Below are 23625 nucleotides of genomic sequence, written 5' to 3' on the forward strand. Positions count from 1 at the left end.
AGAGATACCAGAAAAGGAGCAGGAAAAAAAGCGAAAAACCGAGAAAAAGAAAAGATACGAACGATACCTTCCCCGTCCTGTAAAAACGTAAAAACGACAGAACAAACAAAAAAAAAAAAAAACAAAAGTAAAGACAAGAAAAGAAAGCAAAGAACGAACAATAAAGAGAAAAGCGATGATAAGAGAAAGATAAACACGTTGTTACACACACACGATTAGTAAGAATTTGGTTGGTGGAAATGTTGGTGAGTAAGTCTCTTTGTTTGGTGTCTGTGATGTTACAGCGGCTCCCAGCGGTGCTCAGCAGGATAGGGATAATATTGGCCAGCCCCTTGGTAAGACCCCCCATAGCATTAGGGCGCGGTCACGACTTCGCGCGTTATCGCGTTTCACCCTTACGGATTACTTTCTTAACCGTCGATTCGACACGGTTCGACACCTGTCCTCGTCTCGGAGTCCGCCGAAACAGATGACTTTCGAATTCGTATTGCCTCGAAATACGGGCAAAACCGTGCTACGCCGGTGTAACCTTTCTTTTTCTCCATATTTTCTCCATATTTTCTCTTTCTCTCTGTTTCTCGTTCTTTCGTTGGTGATATCACCATCCGCAAAGGAAAAAGTGGTGTGCACGTGCAAGGTCTTAACCGCGTCCTGACGAACCACGTAGACCCACATATACGTACACGCCTACCTGACACTCTCGAGTATACCTTACACACTGTAACACGAGCACTCGTTCTCTCATGCTATGGATTCGAGAGAACGGGAGGAACCTTTATCTTTCTCTAGCCTCCCTTCGCTACGCATTTTATAGAACAGCTTTTCACAAGCAGAGGTGTTCCGATGAATTTAAATTTTACCTTTATGTATATATATTTATATATACACATATATAGGAATTAGAAATTAAAAAATTTAGTGTACAGAGTGTTCCGCTGTCTTGGGTTGTACAACACGTTGGATGGTTTTACCGGTACGAAAAATTGGGTCGGGATAAAGTCGGTTGGTTCGAAACGACAAATATTTCGATTCATGAGCTTTTATCCTCTAAGTCGTTCTTTTCTACTTCTCGAGATCGTTGATCTTCCTTAAAATGAGATTGCGTATTTTTGTACCGATCGGTGGATACATTTCTTCTTTTACTCTCCGCAAGAAAATATCGACGTACTCCGTGTATCTACCATGAAAGATATTTTAACTGTACGTTTCTTGGACTTGCCGTCTGAAAGACGCAAGAATGCTATAAATACTGTTCGTGTTTTTTTAGTTTTCCTATGATAAGTGTAAACAAGATTAAAAACCGCACATCTTTCGAACTAATTATTTTCAAATATGCAAACGTGTTGATATATTTCCGTAAGGTATAAAAGGACGCGTCGATCGATGTATAAACAATACGTAGTCCCATTTCTAAAAAAACGTCGATATCTTCGGAAACTCGGAAAAGATGACTCCGAAGGAAGAAAATCGAAATGATCGGATCACAATGTTCGTCTTTCTAAACCAAGTAAGCGACTCTGTTTTGATACAGTTCATTGTACCGACAAAAATCACCGAGGTATTAAGAAATCCAAGATAGGAGGAAATCCACGCTGTATATTTTAATCGGAAATGTTAATGTTCATCGACGAACGCCTCTCTCCACCTCCACCAATCTCTACTTTGGTAACTGTACTCTTACCGCCTACGCTGGTACCATTTCTCTGCCTCTGTCCCTTCTTTCTTGCTCTATTTCTCACACTATTGTCCTTTGGATACACCGAGGTCCTTCTCTCCCATCCAACCATCCACCCACAAACACTACGACGAGAAAATTTCTCCTGCGTCTCTCTGTCATTCTTTCTATTCTCCTCCTGTCCCTAGCATAAACGTAGCCGTTGTTCCGTACAGTTGAAACGGTGCACGATCAACTACTTGCGTGTGTTGCATAGAACGATGAAACTGCATAGAAGCTTTACAGAATGCCGCAAAATTCACAGATACCTTTGGCCAAATGTATCGACGATGATCACAAGGGATGATGAATTTGGCGAGCAATCTGTATAACGAAAGGTAGAAGTAAATAATAGCTTGATCTTGGCGAAATCTATGCTAGACCCTTCCGCGCTAGTTCCTATGTCTCTTCGAACGAGACATTCAACATCTCGTTGGATTTACAAAAATTGCCGGATTTTCTCAAGCGTCGCTGGAAATTTCGACAAAATTTGCTTTTTACGGACATATAGCAATTTTCGCAGATGTTCGTTCCTTTGTAAATCCAAACGAGAGTGCGTCGTGCATGAATCCGCATTTTGAATCAACGACGGGGATACCTTGAACTGTACGTATTACGCATGAAACGCATGATCGCATGGGATAAGATTGTAACTTGCATGCGCACGACGAAACATCCTATGATACTTTGTTCGATCACACTATACCTTGTTGCCTTGTCGAAACTACGACTCTTCAGTTCCGTTTTTTAAAGAAAATCGCGCGTATCGGTTACCACCACGTAACAAGATCTTGAAAGCTCCTCTGTCTTCCGTGAGTTTTGACCAACTATCAATTAATTCACGATATATATATATATATTGCATACTGTCGAGGCAATTAACGCTTCTTCTTCTAACGTTGCGCTTGTTCGAAACGAAGCTTCTCGCGTGTAATACCACTCCATCCTCTGTACGTTTCGATGTCGCTTGATCGCTCGTCCCGCGTTTGCTCGGTGAAACGGAGCGTGAAAGTAATCCGGTGAAAGCGATTACTCGAGTCGAACATTCACCGAATCGCTTGCAGATCGAAGGGCCAAAAAGAACTCGGAGAACGTTAGACGCGTTACGAGTTTCAACGTTCCCTGCGTAAAGCTTTTGCTTGAGTAAAGAGTTGATTTGGCAGAAAGTTTAGATTAGTAGCGACAGAGTTTTCACGATACGCTTGTATCCTTTGATTTGCGAGCGGTGCTTTTCCAAGAAACGATTCGGTCGTATTTATTCGTCGAGATTACACCTCAACGAAATAGGCTAAAACAAAAAAAAAAAAAAAGAAAAAGAAGAAGAAGAAAAGAAAAGAAATCTAGAAAACGTGGAAACAAGTACGATTTTTCTCGATCGCTTCAACGTTGCAAAATCATTCATCAACCGAACAAACATATTTACCATCTGACGAACCAACGGCCGTAACTTTTCATCAGAACTCGACGAAACAAAGACAACAAACAAATTTAGTCGCACTTGAATATCTTCCTTTTTTTTTTCTTTTTAGTGAAATTCATCGAAATGTCATGTAGCAAAGATAAGAAAGGAACCGAACAGACTATGAAATAATAGTTAGCCGCTATTATCAATAGGCTCATCATACTCTTCCCGAAACCCTTTCATTATACCGAAAGTATATATATATATTCGCTGGCAGAATCAACGACGTGGTAAAGACATGACGATCGGAATGACGCGTAATTGAAAAGAAAGAAACATGAAAGAATAACGTGAAACGACGAGTCATAACCATTTCTGTGCTATTTATTCGACATTACCTTTCTTTCCTTTTAACCGTGATCGACATTGAACCATAATCAGCCGTATATTATTATTTTTTTTCTAATATATATATATTATTAATAATATGATTGTGACGTGAACAATCGCTTTTTGCCATTGAACTTAACCCGATTGAAGCTTGACATGTAGCATAAGCTTGACATAAAATACCTTTCTCAAACGCAACTGTCCGGTACAGAGATCCGCTGTAGCGTTCGCCCAGTTTAATGACAAGAATTAGCTGAAACAAATTAACGAAAGAAAAGTAAAGAGCAAACGAAGAGAGACATTAAACTGCGCGAAAGTCGCGAAGGGAATTCTTGATTAAAATCTTTGACGATTCATCGTTCGGAGAACCTGTGCTCGAGAAAAGATATCGTCGAAACGATTTAGATATGTACAGTTGTTACAAGAGAGAGTGTTGTTCACATCGGAATCGAGATACTTTATTGTCAAAAGAAAAAAAAAAAAAAAAAAAGAGAGAAGAAGTAAACAGAAAATAATTAATAACAAAGATAATATAGAAAGGTGGAAAAAGTTCGAGTCCGATGTGCGACAGTGTAATACGTAGATGTTATACGGCATGTAACTCGTAAGTTATACGCAGAGGCACGAAAGTATTGATCCATATACGTACAAGATGTACCGTTAAGAGAAAACAACGATTCGCTTTTCGATCAAAAACATCAGACGTGTCCAAAGTCGTACGTCGAGAGTTCGTTTTCGCTCAAAACGGTGACTTTGCGATGGAGACGATTTCTCGCGTGCCTCGGTGGTGGTACTCGCTTGCTTTTTATAGTGAAAACAGTTGGCAAGAAAAAGTATCGATTTATTATAATACAACCCACTTAATATAGAAAGAGTTCGATCGAATCCGATTCAACTCACAGTCCATAGGTGTTATTGTACGTATGATAATTTTCTCGCTTTTATTTTCTAACAAACATTGTTCCCACTCTATTTGTACAAGGGGGAACGTGTACGAGCATTTCTTTCGATTAATCTCAACACGCATTCCAACTATCGGATTGCTTTGCGATAAGAAGGACGTTTCGTTGCGCGAGTATCAGTTTGGTAATCGATGCGATGATTCGAACGAGAAGCGACGGTGGCCGATGTGTCTGTGCCGCGCGAGACTTTCGAAATTTCTCACGCCTCTACGTGCAAGCTTGTTCATCTTGATCAAAGCCTTCGTCACGCTTAACTTACTCGTGCTTGTCGTCTCGAACGATCGATTATCGATAGAAGCTGAACAAAGCTGGCCGTCTAACGAAATTTTCCCTAAGACGATGCGACTAAAATAGCGATTCTGCTCCAATTCTTATAATTTCGCAATTAATTTCTTTTGCGTTGATCTCGCAATGAAAATGAACTTGTTCATCCGTTAAATGGACTTGTATTTATATCTGATTTGTATTATATTCTGGACGGCAACTGGTTTCTCTTCTTCCCGTTGTTTAAACAATGAGTCGTAATCGTCGTCGACATATCGGTCATCTTTGCTGTGACAAACGAAGCGAAACGAAACGAAACGAAAGAAAAAGAAAAGGAGATAGAATAACGGAAAAAGGAGAGGAATAGAAAAATTGGTCGAAGGATGGATCGTTGTTTACACGAAAGATCGTGAGAATATAAGTTTCTTCTACGGAGACCCTGTCGCAGGGTAAAAAGAAGCGAGAGGGCGGTCCACCGACCGGAGCTACGACAGGACCGAACGAGATCGTAACCTGCACCAATTGTGGACCCAACCCTTGCACGCACACGACCACCAATGGATGCACAGCCGAGGTATGTTAATTAACTGTACTACTATTGTGTAACTTCGAAATACCCCATTTCCTGACTTCGACAATCGATATTTCCTATCCTCTAAGTATGCAGAGTGTGCCAATATGTTATATTCAACTCCAGGAGCAGTGGTATTCGTTAAATAAGCAAAACGGGTTGTAAAATAAACGTGGAGCCAAATATCGTTAGTTTGGAAATTATAAAACGTTTTCATCAGTGAAACGTTACGCCGTTGCATTCATTATAGTGTTTACGTAGTAATTAACTCTAGGTCTAAGTATATTAAATTTCGTATCATTTGGTAATACTTTAACATGGTTAGAAATATTGTATTCTTTAAGAATGAAACGTAGAAAAATGATTAAAAAACGATTCGTTATAAAATAATGTGCCAGTAGCTTTTGTGGCCACTGTATCTCTAAGATATTTTATACATTTTGCTGTTTATAAGTTATCTCTAACAAACAATCTTTTTATCACAGAATTGTAATGTTCATTTTGTCTCATTGCTGTCATTAAATGGTGCAACCATAAACGATAGCGGTCAGTAATGTTTTATTGTTCTCCGCTCTCCCCACTACAGTCGAAAAGTCTTTTATTTAATTAGTTAGCTGTTATTGACGAGTATACTCGTCACGAAAAAATGGCAATATTTCGTGATACGACGAGCCCTGTCAGTAGCAAAATTAAAAAAGAGAACAATCATTTAACTAGAATTTAATTCTACATCATAACAGCCACACATACGCTATGCTTGACGAGTATACTCGTCACGAAGAAATGGCAATATTTCGTGATACAACGAGCCCTGTCAGTAGCAAAATTGAAAAGTAAAATAATCATTTCACTACAAGTTAATTCTACATTATAAGAGCCACACATACTCCGTGCTTGACGAGTATACTCGTCATGAAGAAATGGCAATATTTCGTAATACGACGAGCCCTGTCAGTAGCAAAATTGAAAAGTAAAATAATCATTTCACTGCAAGTTAATTCTACATTATAACAGCCACACATACTCCGTGCTTAACGAGTATACTCGTCGTCGCTTAGTTTTTGCGACACATTTTAGGTACACACTTTGCAAAGAGGTCGGAACAGCTGACTGGTTAATATTTGTCAAGATGTAACACCAAAAGGCGAACGAACTTATTACAAAATTTGGTACATTCTTCGAAAGTTTTCAAGACACTCTGTATACACGACCAGATCCATTCCGTGTGTTTTCGTTTCACGATCCTCTCCTGCACCGGAAACACCTATCGTTAACGATCCTTTTGTTTCAGTTGAGAAAAAAGGAACCACCGCATCCGATAAGAGTGGCAAAGACGATCGACGTAATAGCAAGAATCACTTTTCCGGTCGCCTATTTCATGTTCCTCACCTTTTTCTTCATCCACTACAAAGGCACCTCGTAGACCAACACCAGAGGCAACAGTCCAGAAGAATTCCACCGTTGATCATCGAAGGTCACGTCACTCAGCGTGGCTCTATCTTAAGTCGAATTTCAATTGTCGAAGAGAAGCGTCGAAGCTAGAGAACCAAAGGGGAGCAGACACGTGACGCGTAGGTCATCTGGAAAGTGTATATCGAAGTCGGAAGGGATGAACTCGTCGGATAAACTCGACAGTCGAAGAAAGTGTTCGGCGATCTCTCCACCGCTCGAAGAAGCGAAACGTCGTCGGAAAAAGGATCGCGAGAAAGTGTGTTTCGATATCGATGCATGAAACCAGAAATGATCACGTCTATACGTAGGTGGTATTCCGTGGAGGAAAAAAAATGTACTTACTAACAATATAACGTACGAAACGGTATCGATCGGCGCATGATCAAGCGAAGATCGTGCCGAAGTCTTAGGCTTTTCTTTGGCTTCGAAGGGGGAATAAACGGAAAGAGCAAGAGAAATTGGTGGATTCGCCTCTTCCTCATCTTTTCTCACATGTGATAATTCTTAAAAGCACTCTTTATCGAAAAAGCGAAAAGCAAGCTTGGGTCCGGTGAATAGTCGACGAAGGGCATACATACGAAGAGAAATAGGGTACGAGAGCGAGAGAAAAAAAGCGAATGAAAGGGAGGGAGAGAAAGAGAGAGAGAGAGAGAGAGAGAGAGAGAGAGAGAGAACGAAAACGCGGACACACTCTTTAAAAATTTTTCTTCTACTATCGGATATAGTGATGTCGCTAATTCGAGAATGCTTCTGAAAACTAGCTAAAAAGGAAAAAAAAGAAATCAAATTTACTTAATTAAGGAATGTTATTACTTGTAATCTCACTACAAATAGGTAAGGTCGATGTAAGTGTCGTCCATGAAATCGCTAACTCGTGATTCGCCTTTTACTTAAATATCGACCTTTTTTCTGTACTTTATCGTGATTACAATACCGTGGCAAAAATCAACGTGATCGCAAGTTAGCTCTATATTCGTAGACCTTTAAAAAAAGACGTTCGCTTTCAATCGAGGGAGCAGGGCTGCGAAGCATACAATTCCGTTGTACAAAAAGAAAAAATATATATATACGTATATGATATATATACATACACACATTCAAACATGCGCGTGCGCACGCACACACACATACACACACAACACGCACACACACTACACACATACACACATAAATATAGTTAATCAATCGTCGTTTCATCAAAGCTTTTCACTGTAGGTACATACGTATACTTATAACACGATATGTATCCTTTTCTCAATCATTCAGGGTAGCATTCGCATAAATAGCTTTTACGATTTATATTCTACCTGTACGATCAGTGCAGTTCAAGGAAAGCGAAGCGAATTGATGAGGTCGTAACAAAAACGAGTCCTGTCGAATTTTTGAAACTTTCAGGTGCATTCTAATAGCCAGAAGTTATCGTGACCACATATTAAGTAGAATCAGTATTGTAAAATTAATTATATATATCTTGCTTTACCGTCGAATCGGTTCTTTAAAAATTGCTCTGTGATATGATCGAAGGTACACTTGTAGAGATTATGTAACGTGATGAATATTTTGTTTAATTAAATTTAGATATATTGAAGAGAAATTGACATTACAATAGGACTACCAAAGTCACGACGACTGGTATCAGATTTGTTGGTTTTGTAATTACTAAAAGTGTTTTTGCTAACATTAATGTTTACTTATCTATTTTTGTCATACTGCTTTAATTCTAATTAAACATGTATAATATATCTAGTTTATGTATTGAAGAGTACTCTTTTGCTTTCTTGGAAAAAGACAAACACGAATAGGGGTAGTTTTTGTTACGAGACCTTCGACTCGTTTGACATAGAAAAAAACAGATTCAAATTGATCCATTGAATTCCATGACCAAATTAATCTTCCGAATTTCTTTTTAATTTCTCTTCGTTCTAAACGAAATTCGAATGTACGAACGAAACTTCGTCGATGATGATAGATGATGATCATATTAACGACAAAACGATAACACACACAGGGAGGAATTAACTTAATACGGGTAAAGCTTGCGATTAGCTTAGATTTAACGAAGTGCCCATATTCGATGCTCGAGCGACGCTGATGCTTTGCCCGCGAAAGATACAATTTAGGAAGAACGTAGAAAGAGTAACAAAAATCAAGTACGCCGCTCGATACTTTTTGAAACAATGAACTTCAGTGGAAGAAACAGCGAAGCGGCTGAAAGAAATTTTTAGAATATAATTCCAGAGTTAACATTCGATGTTTCTTCGAGTAATCTGCGCATCTTTAGATATACAATTACTATTATTACTGTTATTGTTCTTATTATTATCAATTGTCACCATCATCGTCGTCATCCTTGTCATCGCCATCGCCATCAACATCATTATTATTACTATTGCCACACTACTATTACTATTGTTATCATTAAAAAAATAACTATTACTATTATTAAATATCGCTACTATCGTGCTACTATATCGTTACCGCTATTTGTAAGCGTTATTCTTATTACGAAGTTTCGGTGAGATTATACGAGAGAAACGTGGCCGGGGAAAACATCGAACGAAAAATCGATTAAACCGATTTCGAATCGTACGTGCCACTTGATTCTTCAGCAATATTAACCACAGACCAAAGTATTCCATCGCCTATCGTGCTTTCACAGAGTTTAGTCGAGTACGCGGTCGTTCGCGTGTTCCAAGTAATCGCGAGCCCATCGTTAAAAGAAAGTTTTCTTCGAGCGAAGGATTAAGAGGAAGAAGAAATTTAACGATTTCACCAAGCTCAATCGTGTAGAGAAGTTGCACGGAAAACAATGAAAGAAAAAAAAAAAAAAAAAAGAAAGGAGGAGAACGTATTACGTATTACGTGTTTAGAATAATCAAAAATCAATTCTGTATAATTATATCGATCGCAAACCCGCCATCTCACCTTGTCCTCGACTTTGATTTTCATCTTTTACATTACGATTGGCCGTTCGTAGCCAAGTATCACGATGTACGCGCGAGTACGGCGTTTGACAACGGCGTTCGTTCGTTTAATAAAAGTTCGAGGAGACAGCTGCTTTTTTTCCAGTAATACGTGACACTTTATAGCGACAGTATGCGAACGATGTAATTGTACCGTATCGCTACATTTATTACAATTACCGATAATTAGGATCGTAGGTGTTAACGTTACAAGTGTCTACGGACATCGTAAAAACAATTGAAAATAAGCTTCTCTTATTATTATGGCGCCGACTTAAGAGTATTCGACACATAAGAGTAATCGACACAACGAATATTGCGTAGAGGCCGAATTTGCCGATCAAGGAACGAACGATTCGATTCATCTAGTTGGAAATTATGTTTTGTCGGGGAACGAAAATATCGCTCAGTCCAAACTCGGTGAAATTCTTTTTTTTTTTTCTCCTTTTCTTATCTAAAAGATACAAACAAAAGACGAAGAATATAGAATAAAGAGACAAAGATGTATGTTGGAAAATTTTGCCGAGGTTGGCAACGAGTCGATGAAAAAAGGATGATCGTTGACTACCTATCGCTGTTTCATACGCGTTGTCATCTGCCGTGAGTGAACAAGCAGTCGTTTAGATGATAGGATGCGTTGATAAATTAATTAATTAATTAATGTCGTTAATGTTTATAATACTCCACGGACCAAAACACGTAATCCTAAATCTTTAGCGTCGTATATAATTAGCTGCACTTGTGCAATGCCTCCTACGAGACCGCATAGCATCGGATTCATCCTTCGTTACGCATCGATTCGTTCGGCGATTCTATTTTCGTCGAACTATATCTTCACCCTCGTTGACAAGTATTAAAGACACCTGCACGTCCTGGCAAAATAATTTACCGACTAGTAACGTTAGTAATTTGATAAGTTGCAAAAATTGTAGGTAATAGAATTCTTTTTCACAAATTTACAATTTTAAGTTGCAACTTGCCAAAATTTGAGTGATTAAACGAGTCTATTTTCTGCGGGAAGTTTATTTATTTCGTCAAAATGTATTTATAATTTATTTGTGTATTCTGTTCGACAATGAAATCAACGAAAGCTCGTTCGTACGTATAATTACTATCAGTCGATAATGCAGGTTCAAACAGTGTTGAAAATTTTGTTATACAGGGGAAAACACGAGACGAAGGATGAATCATCATCGAATACATTTTAAGCTTCGTTGTCGTGGTCGACAAATTTCACGAGATTAATTCTCTAAACACCAATCGACGCACGTTCGACAGTTTGATCCTTTCCAGGAGTTTAGGCAGCTTTCACCGACGCGTTCTACCCGATTTTTAATGTATAACCATTACTATATCGTCGAAAGTCTGTCTAATAGATTCATTTTGATCTGCGTTCTCGTAAACGTAAACGATAATGCAAGCGCTTTGTGACTAGCCAAATCGAAACACATTGATCCATAAGAAATTAAATATTAGTCAAGGTAGAAAGTTACAGTTAGTTGAACTGATTTTTTAGGCAACGACGAACTGGAAGATCGTACAGTAGAACGGTGAATAAATGAGAATGACGAGAAACTTTTTTAACCCTTACGAGACGAACAGTTGACTAATGGTAGTCAACTGACTAAAAGTTATTCAGGTTTACAAATTACGAATAACTTTTAGGAAAATTGTTAAGTTGCTCTAACTTTTCTGATGCCATTGAAACTTATTGGAACATGTTGGAACGTAAATTTCTATCATGAACGCAATTAAGCATCTCATTTTAAAAATTATTATTATATTATGTTTTTTCAAACTTGACTGTAATTGTAATCTATATTGTAATATTATTGCCTTTAGTTTTAAAAGAGAAATTACACGGAGTCTCAAAAGGGTTGAAACAAACAAACACAAAGAGTGAACAACAGCGATTACTATCGGACTTTTATGATAGCATAAACGTCCACGTGTATATTTGTTCGATTTTCTAGTCTATCCGATTCTATTCTTATTTTTGTACCTTTTCCACTGCATCTATCGAAGGCATGGACAAAGATCACGGATTTTATGTGACGCGAAAGTAAGATATAGATATTTCGATACACGATATCGGTGATCGCTTATCGATTGATTTTGCATATTAGAATATGTATTGTACTATGTTTAAAAAAATGTGCACGTCTCACGTGTACGAAAAGATGTGAAGCAGTAGGAGAAACGGTGATCAAGTTCTGAAAGACGAGGAAACCGTATTAGATGAGCCTTATCAGTGTTACTATGTTACAGATCGATACATTCGAGTATTATGTATATGCAATTTTCGAAAAAAAAAAGTTCTCTTAGCGTAGGATTAATAATCGCATCGTTGAATCCAATACTTTTCACCGTTACTGTTTATCGATATTTTATCATTTATTACAAGCTCAACTATTCTATGAATGTCTTTATATCGTTAGGTTTTATCGTTATTCGTCACTATTTTACTCATCGTACCGAGGAATTTTATCATCGTTGCCACATCGCGTGATTATATATGATAATTAATGTTCACCGTTGCGATCGTTATTAATAATTACCGTAAATCGATTACTAGTTCACGATTACATATTATGCACGTTCAACTTGAATGAAACTCGCGCGCGATAATAAAGACAGAATGAAGCAAGAAATAGACAAGAAAGAAATAAAAGAAAGCTTTGTTGTTTACAAGGCGAAACGTATGCACGACTATTTTTGCAGCATTTCACGCAAATATAACGCAGCTAGAGGAAGGAGAAATAAAGAAATACATAAATGAATTAATTATAAGCAAATCTTTTCAAAAGGCTTTACAAACACGCAACATCTTTTTTCTTTGTGATAATTATGAGAAAAAATCAAGAAAAAAAAATTAATTATAGAAACAGTTCATACATATAAGCGTCTCTTCTTTGTCGTAAAAAGATTACAATGTACAATGAATAATGAATGAAAATTCGTTTCCTATTTACATTTTCTTAAATACATCAAAAATGCAAAATTCAAGTTATCGTGATTATTTTTTAAGGGAAATATTGATTTACATGCATATACAAATACACATAACAAATGCGTACACGTAGACTTTACTCACGCATTACCAACGCATTACATAAAATAATTATGCCAATATGCACAATGAATAATCATTTTTGCGACCAAACGGTTGCAATGATATAAAACATCAATACATTATTATGATAAAATCGCGAATGCACACTTAATAAGTGCATTAATAAATCGTTTCTAATCGTAAGCGTAATTTATTAATTATTATATCGTAACGACGATTGATTATCTGATTTATCGGCTGTGTTTGTAACGTACGTGATTAAGTATTAAATTATCAACTTAAATAGTAACGTGGTTCTTTTTAAAAACTGACTTCCTCCAAACTTATAAGATCCTCCTTTTTTATATTTCATGGTATAACTTCTAGTTTTGGGATAAAAGATCTGGCCACACCTTTTATATAAAATTAAAAAACAACTTTATTCAATATAAATCATTCGTGCTTAACTCTACTTAGCGCAATGTATGATTTCTTTGTAGATAAATCGTGCCAACCCACTGGACCCCTTTCACAATCTGCACATGCTAAATACTTTACGTTGTCTACTGTATGCGAAACACCAATATTTTCAAATGTATACATATCCTCCACCAACCAATAGTTGGTTATCAGTTCCTGTTGATCAGCTTCACCTTCTCCCTTACGATGTATATAGGGTAGATTAAACTAAAATATTATATGACACACCTTAGCTCAACTACTAAACATTTTTCTACTCTATTGTGTTTCATGTTTGTATAACAGCACAACACTAACCAAAAAATAAACCACAAACTATATAGATTTTTAGGTTAGGTCCGTAACAAATACAGATATATCTAAACAGCTTAACGCAACGTACAACGCTTAATGAAATTTTGACGAATATTGGAATTCTATGTAATTTAACATTTTTACTAATGCTTCGTGTTAAAAAAAAGCAAATGATTCACCTCAATATGAACTAGCCGGGCTGCACCAGCATTAAGCATTTTAGACGGGCAGAATGTGCAATAAACTTTCGTCTTGTTCTTTTCATCTTGGTCCTTCAATGTGCTGATATCCTTATTCGTAGACATATTTCTATATTTTAGACGTTTGATATTTATAAATATTAGTCACACAACTATTTGACAGTAATAATGTTGACACTTGAAACAAAATGTACTAGTCTGACTAGAGTCTAATATCATAGTCAGAAATAATCGATGACATTTCGATAATCGAACAATTAAATTTTGTCCTATCGAAGATAGCTTCAAAGCAATGCGCCAAATTTATTTCTTATCTGTTCTAATCTTCTTTGAAAATATTTTAAATTTCTTCCAACTTATTGAATTTTATAAAAATATTATATGTAAATATCCTAAAAGCTTTTACAAACCATTTAAAATAAAAAGTACTCACAAAAGTACTCACATCAGCATGTCTTTTAAAAGTTTATTTTTATATAAGATTTAGTTATTTGTTATATACTGTAATATAATCATTTGTTCGATCCATTTCTTTCTCACCTATCAATTTCCAACCATATTCATTAAACTTTTCATCAAATGGCATTGGATCCGTCCAACGATTTTCGTTTGATTTTGGTCCAATGACAAAAATAAGATTCCCTTTATAATTTTCGATATAATCACAAAATGCCGATGAGTTATTAAAATAACAAAATAAAAGAGCATATTTGTCCGATAAAAAAAAATTGTTTTTGTTATTTTCACTAATGAAAACAATATTTTTTAAAAATAAGGGTGGTGAATATTTACTATACCACCATGAGCGATTTACTTCTACACCGGTCACGTTTAAACCTTAAAAAAGTAATTAAAAATGCAAAATTTTTTTCGAAGATTGATCAAGAATAACACTTAAAATTTTTAAATAGTTAGAAATTATAAATATACCTTACGAATATCTTACCAGAATATTTTTCAAACAACCATTCTAATAAACCACAACCACATCCTATGCTTGCTAGACAAACCACTTCGTGTTTATCAATTATTTCTTTTATCCAATGTAAATCATTAATAGTTGGTAAAACCCAAAATAATCTGCTTTTATCTAATTTAGTCAAAGTGCAATTTAAATTAGCAATATCCGACCACTTTTGTTCACTGTGAAACGTTAAAATTTGTTCTTCAATGTTCTCGTTAACCATGATTTTATTATATAAACACTGCTTATATTCAGAATGTATTAAATCTTCGTTATTTACTAATAGTCAGTCAAATTTGTAGATGAGATTCCTAAATTACGTAATTCGCTAATGTATATTAATAGATTTCTGTATATATATCGTTAATAGTGATAATAATTACTAAATTACTACTTAATGTATTTTAGACATAAAATTTAATTCGTTAATAAATAATATAATATAATAATTTATATTACAAAAATTCATAAATGTTAGTTGCAATAGAGTAAAAAATTAAAAATTTGATAGATTACTTCATATACTAAGGCACTTTTCAGGAAGCACATAACGTATTATCCAAAGGCACATACACGCGCGCGCGGCACACATGCATCTATTAAAAAAATTATAGTCTATTTTCAATTTAAATCTAATTCATGAGTTGCATAGTGAATATCATCCGTAGAAACGTTCAATAAAATCTTTTGATGTATGTCATTTTTCGAGTGTTCGCATATTAACAATCTACTGGAACCCAATCTAGCGCATACAGCAAGTATTTCCGTTATGGTAGGTACTTCAATACCTGTAACACAATTGAGTAAACAATAAATAAACTTATAATCTTTTCAAATATTAGCTAGTATCTCACATTAAACAAACGAACCGTCAAAAGAGCACAGTGACTCAACTTGTCTATATGCATTTTTAAAATATACTTCTTCGATCGAAGTTCGCGTGACTTCTGCAGATACAGCAAGCAAAAATATTTTTTCCACTTTTGAACAGTGTTTTATAGCCTGAACTTTCGCCGATGCAATCATTTCGGTTACAGCTTCCGATACATCTTGAAGAGATATCGTTTCGGCATTTCGCAATTCCGCGATTTCCATAGCACGACGGCATATATCCAGAGCGCGTCTAGCATCTCCAGATACAGCAGAAACTTTCCTAAAATAAAATATTTGATAAGCAATATAACAATATAAGTATGATACCACAATATATAAGTATTGTGATACCTTGCAACTAGTTGTACAGCTTCACTTCTAAAACCATCGTAGTCCTTAAGTCTAGACGTGACTATTTCCTGTAGTTGTTTGAAATTATAAGGTTGAAAAGTCAATCGTGTTAGGCCTAAACGCGATGTAACCCGACCCATCAAAACTCTCTCAGGTAAATCCATAGTATTTGCTATAGTGATAACAACTAACTGTGCTGTTGATTTTGTTGGCCAATCTAATAAATTGTATACAACATCCTGACGTTTTGTGCACAACAAGTCGAGCTACAAGAATGATATATATTAGCAATAAATATCCATAATACCTATAAATGATATAAAACATTTAAAGGAAATCATACTTCATCTACAAGAAGCAATGTCATTTTAGAAGTACCACTATGAAATCTTTTTTCAAGTGTATGGTATGATTGCTCCCATGTAGCTGTTCTACCATTCAGCTGCTTTAGAATTTGCACATAAGCTTGTCTTGGTTCAGTTAGTTTCATCCCATTAATTGCAACATAGTCGAAATCATCCAACTGACCTTTAACTATCAACTTTTGCAGACATCTAACAGCTTCATTTACAGTTGCAGTTTTACCTGTCCCTGGTACTCCACTTATATATATACATCTGTAAATTTCTTAAATTTAGTATGTAATTTAATTTTTTAAGAAACAATTCTTTCAACATACCCTCCACTTTTATCTTCTAACTTTCCTCTAAGAAATGTAAAAATATTATTAAATTCTTCTTCCCTACAAGGTAAAGATTTTGGTACAGCACTAACATGTAATCTAGATCTAGCTTCCTGTAATGGTGTACTTGGTTTTAATAAAGCACTTTTTCTTTTTATCAATGATGGTGTTAAATCATTATATTTTGGACGAGATTTTGGAGTGCTCAAATGAGTTTTTTCTAGACATGACTCTATGCTATTCTGCATATTATTTCTCGTTTGTGGAGTTAAGATATTTTTTTTTGCAGATGAAATTTTAATACGTTTATACATATTAGACAAATATTCATCCTCTGCATCACTGTTATTCCTATTATTTATTACTCCTTTTTTTATTTTAACTGGTGTAGAGTTAGTAGAATTAGCAGAATCTTTAACCGCTGATGAAATTTTAATACGTTTATATATATCGGCTAAACATTCTCCCTCAGTACTACTGTCATTGTTACCAACAGATTGAATTTGTTTTGGTGTATTTTCACAAATTACTCTTTTTTGTTTAACTAATTTAACAAGTGTACGATTTGTAGATGTTGATGAGTCTTGTTTCTTTGTTGTTTCATGTATTTTTAAAGCATGATCTAACTTATCGCTTCTACTCTCAGATTTATTAGATTTTTTTAATGACTTTGCTGTAGATATTTTAGAATCTATATCACTAACATCTTCTTCATCTTTTGTTGGAGCATGATCCAACTTATCGTTTCTACTCTTGGATTTATTGGATTTTTTTAATAACTTTGCTTTGGATATTTTAGAATCTGTACTACTATCATTTTCTTCATCTTTTTTAGATAGAATACGATTTCTTTTATTATTTCTTGTATTTGAATATACAGGTTTAACTTCTAAATTCTGTTTGTCAGTAGAACTGTTTGGCGTTTCTTTCTTTTGCTGGTTTAATAATTTTTTGTTATTCTTCATATTAGACACAATGGAATTGATAAATAACTTATCCTCATTATAATTAATGACTTTTCTATCCCTTAAAGATGGGGAATTTATTCTACGTATTGTATCACACTGGTAATAAGAAAGCCTTAAAGGTGGTCTTCTATTTCTACCTTTCCTTGATACATCACCATCAATTTCTCCTGGTATCAATTTGCTATCATCATTTGCCTTATCTTTTATAGAATTATCTTTGTTGTCAATATATGATCTTTTATTCTCTACTTCTGGATAACATTTTTTCCTTTGTCTTTGAAGTCGGCTGCGAGATTTACGAATAGAATTTTCACATTCAGAATCAGTATCAATTTTATATAAACTTTTTTCTGTAGATCTCCTAAGCTTTATTTTAAGAGAAACTTGATCTTTCTGTAAGATGTTATTTTTTGGTAACGTACACTTAAACTTTTGAAATACATTTTCTGATTCTGAAGATATATTTAGAACATTTTTTGTGTCTGGAGATATATCTATAACATTTTTTCTCTTCTTTTGTATCTTAGCTACTGTAATATCATCATATGATTCTTGTTCTTTATCCGAATTTGATTCTGTATCAAGAATGATTGTTATCTCATGATCTGAACATTTATTTAATCTCATAGACATTTTAACTTTTTCGATCTTAACTCCGATCTTTTAATCTTTTTCAACAAGTTGTATTTTACTAATTGTAACGTCTCTAATATATTTTGTTTACATACTTAATCGAACATAAAGTATCAAGACAAAATAATTCTGCTTACGTTATACATTTTTCTATATATTTTCATAAAGTAAATATACTCCTATTTTGTTTTACATAGATATAACTTCGTAGCATTTATTGTTTTAGTTAGAATGAAAACGATACAGAAACACTATTTTACAAAACACTCTTATAATAATACTTGCAAGTACATATATACCGCCAATTTTATCTTTTTAACCATGATCATAGATAAAGTAGTTTAAATGAATTAACTTCGTATAGTTGATATTGTTCAAACATTAACTCTCTCTCTAGTGCCAAATATAGGGATTATAACTAGAACACGTTTACCATACTGCGTAACATATTTCGTTTAATTATTGTTGAAATTATTTTTGAGGTTGTAATAAATTTTGATTAATCGATTTCTACCTTATTATAACAATATGAGTGAAGATATGAAAACTCTTTGGTGTGGAAATTTAAGCGACAAAGTAACGGAAGAAATTCTATACGAATTATTTTTACAGGTTTGTATATTCACGTATCCATCGAAACAAATAATTCAGAAGACATTTTCCAATAGTATTTGATATTTTAGTAAATAACAACAAATTTCTAAGTTATTGGCTTTAGTTTTATATTGACTTCACGTACACACATGACACTTCACGTCACGGACACACTTTTAAGTATGATTTGATACTACGTGACAACGTAATTAACCTAAATTATATAGAGTGTTTCACGCAACTATTTCATGTTATAACTCTGTTACAAGTACAGTTATAGAAAGATCTCAGAGAAAGATGAATGGTTACATCCGTAAGATTCCTCCCGTCATTCTACGTTAAAAAGTATAGAGATACAATGGTGGAAAAATATCTAGATACGTTAACCGTTTGAGTCCCAAGTAGCACGATCGCGCTGTTTAGAGTTTATGTTGAAAAGTCCTAGTACATTTGAACGCTACAGACGACCGACGATGTTTTGTATTTTATTGTTATCTTCTCAATAATTTCTATTGGACAAAACTTGAAATATTTATAGACTAATAGTACGCATATATAATAATATAGATGTATTTCTTAAAGTAACAAATCTGACAAGTGCTATCGTACCGCTTGTTTCTCTTCGCAATCGATCAAGACAAGCACTATCGCTCTGTTCGAGATTTTTTGACCTTGCTTTTTCTATGATCCCTAGGACTCAAACGGTTAATTTTAATTTTATAAAATTTATCACATGTAAGACTAAAAAAAAAATAGAAGTATTGCGTCACGTCTTTCCTTGTTTTTCATATTATATGCTACAAAATTTTATATATATATATACATATAAAATATACATATAAATAATATATATATACATGTTATATATATACATAGAAAATATCTTAACTAATTAGTTTTCTACCATGTTACTCTAATACTTTTTTCATAGAATGACAAGAAGAATCTATCTACAAAAAAAAGTATGCATTTCCATTTAGGAAAATAATACAATTGTTGATTGCACATGCACCATTGCACTTCTACAGACTCTTTGAATCATTCATCTTTCTCCTTTGATATTTTTATGCAACTGCACTGACAACAGAGTTATGACACCAAGCAAGTGCATGGATCCAGAATATTATTTTGAAATTTCATTGTATATTTTAATTGTTTAATTGTTTATTTTTGTATTTGATCTTTAATTAAAGTATTGATGAAAGTATTTTTTTCAATTTTGTAGGCTGGCCCTGTACAAAACGTCACTATTCCTAAAGATCGTAATGGCAAACAAAGGCCATTTGGATTTGTAACATATAAACATGTTAATTCTGTATTATATGCTTTAGAACTATTCAGTGGTACATCTCTATTTAATCGTATTCTTAATATAAGCCATCGAAAAAATATAGAATTACCACAAATAAGCTACTCACAGGATAATTTTATAAATTTCAATAATTGGCTTCAGTTAGGCCAGGAAATGATCTTAGGAAATGATATGTCTCATTTAAAAGAAGATTCATTTGGTACAAATATGATATTAAACTCAGATTTACAGATGAAAGAAACAAACAATTGTTCTCATAAGAATGATAGAAGATCTCAACGGGCACATCCTTATCATAGAGATCAACATAAACATAGTAGTCATCATATGGACCATAGCTCTTCTAGAAATCGTAACAGTCATAATAGTAATCACTATTCCAAACACAATTATAAAAATAGCAGACGTACTTATTAATATTTCATAAAATACAAATACAAATAACTTTCATTATTTACAAATAATAACAAATCTTATTTGCTTATAAAAAAAGATGGAAAATTTTTTACAATCTTAGGTCTAATTTACTAAAATAAAAAATATATAATATACACTTTATAGTAGAATTTCCTTGATGTCAAATGTTAGACAACAATATAAGATGTACTTCTTATGATTTAGTTTTGTTTACTTAAATTAAATTAAAATTAGTATTCAATAAAAGAATTATATTTCTCATATATTAATCATTAGGTATATAATAATAATTATATAATTTATGACATTCTGTATGATTAGTGTAAACTTTTGTATTATGTTTAATTATACGTGCAGCTTTTTCGGCTATCATTATAACTGCAGCATTAATATTACCACTTGGTAAAACCGGAAATACAGATGCATCGACTACATATAAATTTTTTGTACCATAAACCCTATAAAAAGTAATTTACATAACGTTTATATAAAGTAAAGAACTGTTTTATGTGGGAAATGAATAACTTACTTAAACATTTCATCAACAACATCACCTATTCGACATGTACCGGCAGGATGATATGAAGTTAAAGTTAAATGTTGTATGTAACATTCCCAATATTTTGTGCTATCAAATATTTCATTTTCACAACCAGGGTAATGTTTTTTATAAATAGTTGCACCGACACTTTTCATTGCATTGGTTTCAATAAGTTTTTTTACAAATTGCAACCCTGAAAAATTGAATACCTGTGTAATATTATTATAAATAGCATATATGTAACAGTAATTAATCAAATATGATACCATCTATAAGAGTTGCAATATCATCTTTATTTGACAAATATTTTGGATCAATTAAAGGTGGGTCAAGAGAGTTATTACTACTCAATTTGATTTCTCCTTTGCTTTTTGGATGTAATAACACTGGAGCAATTGTTATTGTGTTTTTATATGAATTAGGAGCAAAGTATTCTTTATATACCTATAAAATTAGTATTCAGTTATATTAATCAGTACTATAAGAAATTTATGTAATAGATTTTTATGTAATATACTTTTTCGGAAATTCCCATAGCTTCTTTTAAAACAACACCATTATCTCTTGATAGTCCAAGTGGCATTACCATTATTTGTAAATCTGGTATATTTGATTTATTTTTATGAGTAGAACTATGAAATGTTCCCAAAACTTCAACTCCTGAAAATGTCCAAGGTCCTAATATAAAACACACAAAGATATAATATAAATAGTGACAATTGAAAATTTTTAATTGTCAATAAATGTTACCTTTTCCAAAAAAAAAGTAATTTAATGCTGATATTGGATTTAAAGTACTAGCCATACTAAGACCTATGCTAGTATTAAGCATAATTAGATCAATTCCAGTAAGCACATGATCAACTAAATGTTGACCAACTGGTAAATCATTAATGACATTTATCTGAAAATAACATAGCCTATTACTTATTATATATTATTACGAGAAAAAAATATAAAATCCGATATTCAATAAACAAATTTTACTTTTAAATTTTCCAAGTGTTTTTTTGGTCCAATACCAGACAACATTAATAATTTTGGAGTACCAATCGCACCAGCACACAGAATAACACCTCTTTTTGAAATTGCTCTAAATGTTTTATTTAATGCAATAAACTGCACTCCTATTGCTCTGTTCGATTCCATTAATACCTTAAAACAATTGATATTGATAATTCCAAATTTAAAAGGATTATAAATTTGATTCTAAACATACTTTTTCCACATGAGCATGAGTAATAATAGACAATTTAGTTTTCAGATATTCATACAATAATTTGTCTGTACTCCACCGTTTTCCATTTTCCATAGATAATTGTGTTTTCATGAAACCTAAATCAATAAAACGATAAAATTATACATTTTTGTTATTTCTTTATAAATAATTACCAGTTTTTAAATTATCATTGATGTTGCCAATGTCTTGATGTAATTCTTGCAATCCTTTTAAAATTATGTCGGCAAGACCAGTGTTCCATCCTAAATCAATTATATGCATTGGGCCATCATTTCCTTTAATAGGTTCTGAAAATATTTTCAAACTATAATAACAATATGCAAAATACTAATAAGCCCTGGTAATTACCAATAAAATCTGGAAACCAATCCTTATAATCTAAAGGATGTCCTCGTACGTAGAGCATATAATTTAATCTACTAGTTCCACCAAGGATTTTACCCATTGGCCATTTGCTTTGCTATTAGTAATTGTTATAAATTCTTAATAATATATTTTATTTAATATCATATTATGATTAATTATATAGTATACATTGTTCTTTAAACCCTTGCAAGCATTCTGTTGTGGTACAGTGATGTATTGCCAATCATATGGAGTGTTTTGAATGAGAGGAGCTAACAATGGGATATCTAAGAAAGGTGGTGCAGCTCCTCCAGCTTCAAGTAATAATATTGTATATCCATCTTCTGCTAATCTTTTAGTTAAAACTGCACCTGCAGTACCAGCTCCAACTGAATTCAAAAATCATAATTTTAACTTGTACAATACAATTTTGATTAGATTTATTTTCGTTTAATTTATTTTATGCATGCATGATTATATTTAGTATGTTTAGTATAAAACGTATACAAAAAAGATATATTATATATTTATACGTTACTTACCAATAATAAAATCATACAATTGAAAATCACGAATGTCATTAAAGAACCACTGTTTATAAATATCAAAAATATATATAACATTGAGATAGTTAGAGAACATAAATACAATTAAACTAGTAATTGTAAATATAATAAAGTGTAAAAATAAGAACATTATAATGACGCTTAAAAATTGAGGTTAAGGAACATTTGGAATGTTTTCTCTCGATATAATGTGTAGTTTTTAAGGGAATGAAGCAACGAAATTATTGTTAAGCAAAAATATCCAAAACATAATAATTCATAAAAATGTACATAAAAATCGTTTGTTTATATCTTTCATTGTTAATATTAGAAACTACGTTATTGTGTGACAAGATTGCGATAGATGTCGAGAAATTACAAATTTGCATAACATATAAAACGGGATAAAGAAGATA

At 33.4% G+C, this 23625-nt stretch overlaps 6 protein-coding genes across 30 annotated transcripts in view; 2 read left to right on the plus strand and 4 right to left on the minus strand.

Annotated features, from left to right (window-relative positions):
- Phcl-1 (pH-sensitive chloride channel 1) overlaps positions 1-7402 on the plus strand; it is an 87271-nt gene extending 79869 nt beyond the window's left edge. For 12 of the 23 annotated variants that reach the window (XM_072009752.1, XM_072009732.1, XM_072009728.1 and 9 more), the window contains 3 exons: positions 285-335; positions 5181-5306; positions 6595-7402. In XM_072009752.1, the coding sequence (XP_071865853.1) occupies positions 285-335; positions 5181-5306; positions 6595-6726 (309 nt within the window). In that variant the 3' untranslated portion in view covers positions 6727-7402. The remainder of the gene's footprint in view (positions 1-284; positions 336-5180; positions 5307-6594) is intronic. The other 11 variants (XM_074111891.1, XM_072009735.1, XM_072009745.1 and 8 more) reach the window with 3 other exon arrangements.
- A 5782-nt stretch (positions 7403-13184) lies between these two features.
- On the minus strand, positions 13185-13859 carry Strat (RAB interacting factor STRAT). The gene is made up of 2 exons (XM_072009888.1): positions 13724-13859; positions 13185-13457 (listed from the first exon to the last, which is right to left on the minus strand). The coding sequence occupies exons 1-2, from the start codon at positions 13847-13849 to the stop codon at positions 13224-13226; spliced, it is 360 nt and encodes a 119-aa protein (XP_071865989.1). The 5' UTR covers positions 13850-13859; the 3' UTR covers positions 13185-13223.
- LOC139990508 (uncharacterized) lies at positions 13815-15052 on the minus strand. The gene is made up of 2 exons (XM_072009872.1): positions 14691-15052; positions 13815-14581 (listed from the first exon to the last, which is right to left on the minus strand). Exons 1-2 carry the CDS (start codon positions 14929-14931, stop codon positions 14232-14234), a joined length of 591 nt encoding a protein of 196 aa, XP_071865973.1. The 5' UTR covers positions 14932-15052; the 3' UTR covers positions 13815-14231.
- A 54-nt stretch (positions 15053-15106) lies between these two features.
- Orc1 (origin recognition complex subunit 1) lies at positions 15107-18492 on the minus strand. Of its 2 annotated transcripts, none has more exons than XM_072009710.1 (5): positions 16612-18488; positions 16276-16549; positions 15933-16198; positions 15578-15861; positions 15107-15496 (listed from the first exon to the last, which is right to left on the minus strand). In XM_072009710.1, exons 1-5 carry the CDS (start codon positions 18213-18215, stop codon positions 15330-15332), a joined length of 2595 nt encoding a protein of 864 aa, XP_071865811.1. In that variant the 5' UTR covers positions 18216-18488; the 3' UTR covers positions 15107-15329. The 2 variants fall into 2 exon arrangements, with proteins under 2 accessions (XP_071865811.1, XP_071865813.1); XM_072009712.1 differs by having other exon boundaries at positions 15336-15496; positions 15603-15861; positions 16612-18492.
- A 105-nt stretch (positions 18493-18597) lies between these two features.
- On the plus strand, positions 18598-21768 carry LOC139990509 (splicing regulator RBM11). Its single transcript, XM_072009873.1, has 2 exons — positions 18598-18827; positions 20035-21768. The coding sequence occupies exons 1-2, from the start codon at positions 18744-18746 to the stop codon at positions 20536-20538; spliced, it is 588 nt and encodes a 195-aa protein (XP_071865974.1). The 5' UTR covers positions 18598-18743; the 3' UTR covers positions 20539-21768.
- Positions 20769-23610, minus strand: LOC139990469 (alcohol dehydrogenase [acceptor]). 2 transcript variants are annotated; one of them, XM_072009790.1, is made up of 11 exons: positions 23207-23610; positions 22854-23053; positions 22668-22779; positions 22472-22606; positions 22299-22414; positions 22067-22234; positions 21830-21983; positions 21597-21739; positions 21346-21523; positions 21068-21272; positions 20769-20996 (listed from the first exon to the last, which is right to left on the minus strand). In XM_072009790.1, the coding sequence occupies exons 1-11, from the start codon at positions 23358-23360 to the stop codon at positions 20804-20806; spliced, it is 1758 nt and encodes a 585-aa protein (XP_071865891.1). In that variant the 5' UTR covers positions 23361-23610; the 3' UTR covers positions 20769-20803. The 2 variants fall into 2 exon arrangements, with proteins under 2 accessions (XP_071865891.1, XP_071865890.1); XM_072009789.1 differs by having other exon boundaries at positions 21597-21757; positions 23207-23608.
- Between the last annotated feature and the right edge of the window lie 15 nt (positions 23611-23625).

The sequence above is a fragment of the Bombus fervidus genome, chromosome 9 (assembly GCF_041682495.2).
Source record: "Bombus fervidus isolate BK054 chromosome 9, iyBomFerv1, whole genome shotgun sequence".
NCBI classification, from domain to species: Eukaryota; Metazoa; Arthropoda; class Insecta; order Hymenoptera; family Apidae; genus Bombus; species Bombus fervidus.